We start from the raw sequence: 6,886 nt of genomic DNA, 5'->3' as shown, positions 1-6,886 counted from the left end.
GGAGCAGCAGTTTATGGCACGGGACTCTGAAAGAACGGCACCATGTGGCCACTCTTTCAGAGCGCATGTGCCAGTGATATCTTCTTAACGGTACACAGTTAGGAGATATTTTCACTGTAGGTAAATGTCTGCAGAGGAAGTTTTCTTTCTCTTTAAGCCATATTTGCCCAGCCTTTTTTTTTTCCCAGAAAAATTACCTAACAATTGCGCGGTCGTGCAACACTGTACCCAACTAAAATTGATGTCCTTTTTTTCTCAAAAATACTTTCTTTTGGTGGTATTTGACGACCTCTGATATTTTATTTTATTTTTTTCCCACTTTAAACAAAAAAAAGGCCGACAATTTAAAAAAAAAAAAAAACAATATTTTTTACTTTCCTAAACATAGCCAGTAAAAAAATTAAAAAAATCAAATTTCTTCATACATTTAGGCCAATATGTATTCTGCTGGTACAGAAAAAAAACCCAATTAGTGTATATTGATTGGTTTTTTGCAAAAGTTATAGTGTTTACAAACCTTGGAAATGTATTTATTTTTTACTAGCAATGGCAGTGATCAGCCACTTATAGCGGAACTGCAATGTTGCGGCGGACAAATCGGACACTAATTTTTTTTTTTGGGGGGGACCAGTAACCTTATTTCAGTGATCAATGCTAAAAATATGCACGGTTACTGTACTAATGACACTGGAGAGGAAAGGGGTTCACATTAGGGGCAATCAAATGGTTAAATGTGTGCCTAATATGTGCTTGGTTACTGTGGGGGAGGTGCTTGTACTATGGAAAGGCAGAGATCTGTGTTCCTGATTTGCAGAAACACAGGATCACTACTTTCCCCTCTGACAGAACGACAGTCTGCCTTGTTCTGACCACTGTTCTGCTTCTGTCCTGAACAATCGGCGGGTCCTGTCAGACATCAAGTCCGCTGGACCCACTGATTGGATCCTGCCTTGTCCAATCACAGTGGAAGGGGGTCGCCGGCAGCGCGTGTGCACACCCCAGACCCAGAAGTGCAGGATCAAGTACCGAGTATACGGTCGGCAAGTGGTTAAGTGTAGCTGTGCACTTGGGTAACGATTCAGTCCATCCAATTCCATATAACACTAGACTTTTTAATGGAAAAAACACACAAAGACTGAAGTTTAGTATGGACAGTATTTAGGCCTCCTAAGAAAAAGACCTGTAAAATTTTGATTATTTATATTTCCTCTAGAATATAATTTTAAAAACATCAAATGTGACCAATAACACTGGATATTTGTTGCAGATATGTGGTGCAAGCATGAAAAATTTATAACATTTTTACTAAATAAAGATATTTAAAGTCTTGATTCTGATTAAAGTATAATGCTTTTTGTTTTTAGATCGAGAACATTCACTAATGAGAAAACTAAATTGCCTTGTTGCCAAAAAAGAAAAACCTTTGAGCGAAAAAAGAATTTCAAAAAGAAGATTAGAAGAATTATCAACATCAGAGGACGAATCTACCCCTGTATATGTTCAGGTACAGCCTTTATTATTAATGTAGGGTTGATACTCTTCTTTAGCATAAGAACTTTAAAGACTGTCTTTCACTTAGGGCAAAAGGGACAGTTGCCCCAGTCCCAGTCATTGTTTTGAGGAACAAAGCAGCTGCCCCTTGAGCACTCAAAAGATATACACGTGCAAGGGTGGACTGAACGTTCAGCCGGGAGGGGACCTGTCACTGTAGGAACATTGGCTGTGCTGTGCATCTCTGCTCCTGTTCTCTGCTTTGTCCACAGAGAATGCATACTAAACTTTCTCCTGCACTGTTGGCAGGCTCCGCTGTGTGAAAAAGTGGTGTGTCTTGCCCTGAGAGCTGCTTTGACCTCTCTCTGATCCCAGGCCTGCCATTTTCTGTGACACTGGCTGCTTTGCATGTGATTTACAAGGAGACAGTGTGGAGCTGAGACAACTGTCTAAGAAAATGACATTTGGCTGGGAAGCATAGAAGGAAGGATGATACAGGACCGGGAAGGATAGCAAAGTATGGGGGTTGAGGGAGATGGCACAGTGTGGAGGAAGAATGATGCATGCCAGGTGTGAAGGATGGCACAGTACAGGGGGGGGGAGGTGGTACAATACAGCAGGGAGCATGGTACAGTGTGGGGGGGGGGGGGGTTTACAGCACACCCCCACACTGGGGGAGGATGTTACAGGAGGGAGGATGGTATGGATTAGTATATGTGTTGCCAGTCCACCTCTGCATAGGTCACACCATTCTGTTTACTATGCTATTGGCATCACATAGTGTTGTTCCACCCCTGTCATACACCATGTAGCATGACTGCGTGACATCTTGCACAGGTTCACATCTCATGAGGGGTCATCTCTCCCTTTTTTTTTTTTTGGAATTTTGGGGTGGAAATAGGAATTGCATGGTGGGGGTGTGTCGAGTAGGGGCTGGGCATGGTGGGTATGGGGCAAGGGGACCCAAGAAAATATGTGCCCATGATCTAATCAATAAATATGGCCCTGGGTACTTTTATAGAACACTGGAAGAATTATGAAAGAGCAGGGCAACCAAATCAGTCGATTAATGAATCCCAACATTTATCCCAACCATAGCATGTGCACATCTAATGCTGCTGCCATTACTAATAATGTGATCTGTGTCAGTCTGCCCCTGAGAACATTGTTTTAGTGGTAAATTGTGGGGCTATATCCTAGATTTGTTACTGATAATTGTATTAATCCTAAATTTAAGTTTGTAATATGACATGTTCCTTTGTATTAGTGACTATTCTCAAAATGTTGTAGGCTAAATCACAGAAAACAATACGCAGACAGGCAGAAACAGCTGCTGCAAGGCAGTTACTTGATGCTATGAAAGATAAGCAAGACGAGGATGAAGCCGCAGAAACATTTAGGAAAATGGAAAACCAGATTAAGCACTTGGAAGAAGAAAACCAACAACTGAGACAGTTAATTGTTACAGGCAAGTCAATACAACCTAACTCTTAGCTAGGTAGGTACATTTCTGAAAGGCAGGCAGAAAATGGACACAAATGACCAAACATAATTTTGCCCAATTATTCTGGTAATCTGTGGGTTATGTATTTTCTTCTCATTCTGCTAGTCTACACCTAGATCCAAATTTTTTATTTCCACTGGAATATGTTTTTGTGTGGAAATATTTGACAAAGAGAACTCTTGATCATGATTAGCAATGGCACACAACTTTGTGACATTTATTATATTCATACTGTAAACTCCCCATTATCTGTCATTCAAGCAACCTGCAAACCAGCCTGCTATTGGCTATTTAAAATTACACTAGCAGGCTGGCTATGCCCGCCCACTGAATAGAGAGGTGAATCCGAGAACTTTCTCTCTCTGGTCCACTCCTCTGTTCAGGTACAATAGCCAGCCTGTTGTTGGCTATTGTAATCTGAAATGGCCAATAGCAGTTTCACTATTGCTCCCAGCTGCTTACATTCACCTGTTGGCTGAGGAAGCTTGTCAGCAGGTCAGTCAGGCCATGGGGGGAGAGAGGGGGAACAGGATGTCATGGGGGGGGGGGGGGGGGGGTTGCTCGAGAGTTACTATTAGCTCTCAATCAACCAGAAACAACAGTACCTCGGGGATAGTTAGGTGTTCGATTACTGTACTGCGTTCATTATAGTATCAGTAAGTGCACTGTGGTAACTACATACTGCACATGTAAGTTTGTATTTTGTGGGACATGCTCACTTTTACCTTGGGAAACCCTACTGAAATATTTTTGATCTAGTGGTCTAGTGGGGAGCCAGCAGCATACTGGAGGAAACCCTCTAATCATATATAGATACATTTTACATAAGTAATCAATTTCTAACAAATGAATAGATATAGTGAGAAAATAGATTGCTTCTTAAAAGTTTTTGTAACTAAAGTAATGCATTTCCATAGAGCTGCCTGGTGTATTAGATACACTGAAAAACACAATAGCGCAGCTGATAGCACTGAAGAATGAAGGTGGCAGTTCATCCTGTGTGGGGGCATCGTATGCATCAGCATCCATTTCATCTGAAGAGTTGAGCTCATCTCCTTGTCAAGCATCGTACTCTAGACCTAAACAGGTTGTCTTCTTTTTTCCCACACTTGAATATTCGGGGGGATTTATTTTTAAGTGCTATTTGAAATTAGTTGCACATGACAAAATCATGCAAGACTACATTAGCAAGTTTAAAGCTCCCTCAATTTATTCACCAAGAAGAAATGTATAAAGTAGAAAACATGCAGAGATAGATTCAAATTGCTATTGCATTTTCTATAACAGTGGTTCTCAACCTATGAGACCTCAGGACCGACATTCATCCTTGGTCAACACCTGATGACCCAAATTGCACCACACAAGCATGCACAGCATTGCGTTGCGGGCTATCAAACTGTGTGTGGGAGGTGCATTTGGGGTGCCATTCAAATAAATGGAAATGCACTTCCCACATCAGAATGCGTGGTAGGTGCAATTGCATGGTAAACTAAAATAATCACACAGGGCTGGGTCGTGGTTTGTTGTGCTATAAATAAGCTACATCAATATGTGCATTACTTGTACAGCTCCCTTGCATGCACCATATAGGTGCTAAGAGCAAGAATGCGGTGTAGCTCTGGTCCGGGCACCAGTCTCCACAGGGCATGTGATGGAGCTGTATGCAATGCACATATGGGTGGAGCTCTCTCATGGCCATAACACCACCCCACTGCAAACTGACACTTCGGTAAAAATATTCTGAATGGCAGCTCAGTGTGAAAACTTGACAGTGTGCTATGGGGAGGCTAAGGAACCTCATCTAGTGCAGTGGAAGGCATGTGGTGATCCACTGAACGTTGGTTCACTATCCACAACCTGAGAACCAGGCTTCTTTAACATTTTGTTTTGAAGGTTTCAATATCTTGCATTCCACATTGTTTGCAGAATTGTTAATCGTTCATTTTAAAAACTCTGTCATTTAAATTTAAAGAAGTATCTAGTTCCTAATACGCCATTTATCTCATTGCAGATGGAGCTGCATCCTGGAACTGGTGTGTACTTGTCTGTACCGCAGTGGACTGCAGCACATCAATGTCGTACTGCTTCAGCATTTGTTAGAGCTGTTCTTGTGTGTTTATTTGACACGGAAACCCTATTAAAAAGTAACTTTAAAGGCGGTGCTTCTAAGCGGCTGACAGATGGAGAGAAGCGGGTGCAGCTAGACCCAGTGAAAACATCAGCTTTGACAGGTAGACAGTAAGCCAATTTTAGTGTTGTGTCAAAATGAAGTATCTTATTTAACCACTTGCTGACCACCCCACATACATATACTGCGGGGCATTGCTCTTCTGCTCCAATTCACGTACCTATATGATTTTGTGCACAGCGTCTGGGGTGCGCACCCGATGTTCACAGGCAGTCCGCGATTGTTCAGGAGAGCGGCATAATGGCGGTCTGCCTATGTAAACCAGGCAGACCGCCGTTCTGTCAGAGGGGAAGATGGAGATCTTATGTTCCTGCTAAGTAGGAACATGGATCTCTGTCTTCCCCCAGTCAGAGCACCTCCTCCACACAGAAAGCACTTCCAAGGCACACATTTAACCCTTTGATCGCTCTGATGTTAACCCCTTCTCTGCCAGTGTCATATACAGTTACCGTGCATTTTTTTTTTTTTTTTTTTTTTAGCACTGATCACTGTATTGGTGTCACTGGTCCCCAAAAAGTGTCAGTGTCAGATTTGTCTGCCACAATGTCGCAGTCTGGTAAAAATCACTGATCGCCGCCATTACTGGTAAAAAAAAAAAAAATCCATAAATCTATCCCATAGTTTGTAGACACTATAACAAATCAATCAATATAGGCTTATTGGAGGGGGGGGGGGGTTGCCAAAAATATGTAGCAGAATACATATTGGCCTAAATTGATGAGAAATTTTTATTTATTTATTTATTTTTTCTATAATGTTTTATAGCAAAAAGTAAAAAATATTGGTGTTTTTTTTTTTTTTTTTTTTGCGCTAAAAATAAAAAAACGCAGTGGTGATCAAATACCACCAAAAGAAAGCTCTATTTGTGGTAAAAAAAAAAAAAAAAAGGACATACATTTTATTTGGGTACAGAGTTGCGTGACCGCGCAATTGTCAAATAAAGTAACGCAGTGCCATATCGCAAAAAATGGCCTGGTCATGAAGGGGGTAAACCTTCCGGGGCTGAAGTGGTTAATCTGGTAGTAGTCTGCATTAATAGGCAAGTTGTAGAGAGAGACAAGATTTTGATTCTGTACAGATTTTTAAAGGTCTACAATATTTTTATACATGCTTCAAATTGTTAGATTTATTTACTCAGATGCATCTGTTTACAGGGCTTTTGGTTCACAAGGAAAAACAAATAAGTCTAATATTTTCCATTTACTTTTTAAAGCTGCCACTTTGGCAAAGTTTCCTGGGACTTCCAAAGGTGTAATAAGTGATGCTGTCAACAGAAAAATTGCGGAGCTGAAATATCGCCTGAAGGAAACATCAGGAACCTCAACAGAATACAACAAATAAACTTATTTTGTTAATGTCTGTTGCCACGCCTAACACCACTTTGTTTTCTGTGTTTTGTTTTTTTTGTATATTTACATGTTAATAAAATTTTTGAGTTTTGTACTTTGTGTTAATTTTTTTTCCACATCCAGAAAATGTTTTTGAATTCAAGGAGTATACATTTTTAATGTAGTGGATTATATTTGAAATGCATTGGAAATCTATTTTGAAAACTATCAGAAGAATTTGTTGGTTTTATAGGCCTACAATATATAAAATACAGTATATAAATGCATTTCAAAATATAATAGGAATATATTTTTTACATTTTTGATTCAAAAGTACATTTACGGCCTGTTCACATCTATGCAGCTTCAAAGTTG

General features: G+C 40.4%; 1 protein-coding gene across 1 annotated transcript; it reads left to right on the top strand.

Moving 5' to 3' along the window:
- Nucleotides 1-1,381: 1,381 nt before the first annotated feature.
- On the top strand, nt 1,382-6,524 carry LOC309545275 (uncharacterized protein; the record flags this gene model as incomplete). Its single annotated transcript, XM_082244415.1, has 5 exons — nt 1,382-1,504; nt 2,782-2,959; nt 3,913-4,082; nt 5,007-5,226; nt 6,397-6,524. 5 exons carry the CDS (start codon nt 1,382-1,384, stop codon nt 6,522-6,524), a joined length of 819 nt encoding a protein of 272 aa, XP_082100541.1.
- Nucleotides 6,525-6,886: the final 362 nt, after the last annotated feature.

Source organism: Pelophylax lessonae, assembly GCF_965119305.1.
Source record: "Pelophylax lessonae genome assembly, chromosome: 2".
NCBI lineage: Eukaryota > Metazoa > Chordata > Amphibia > Anura > Ranidae > Pelophylax > Pelophylax lessonae.
The sequence above is the reverse complement of the archived record's forward strand: the minus strand, read 5'-3'. Positions and strand labels throughout refer to the sequence as shown.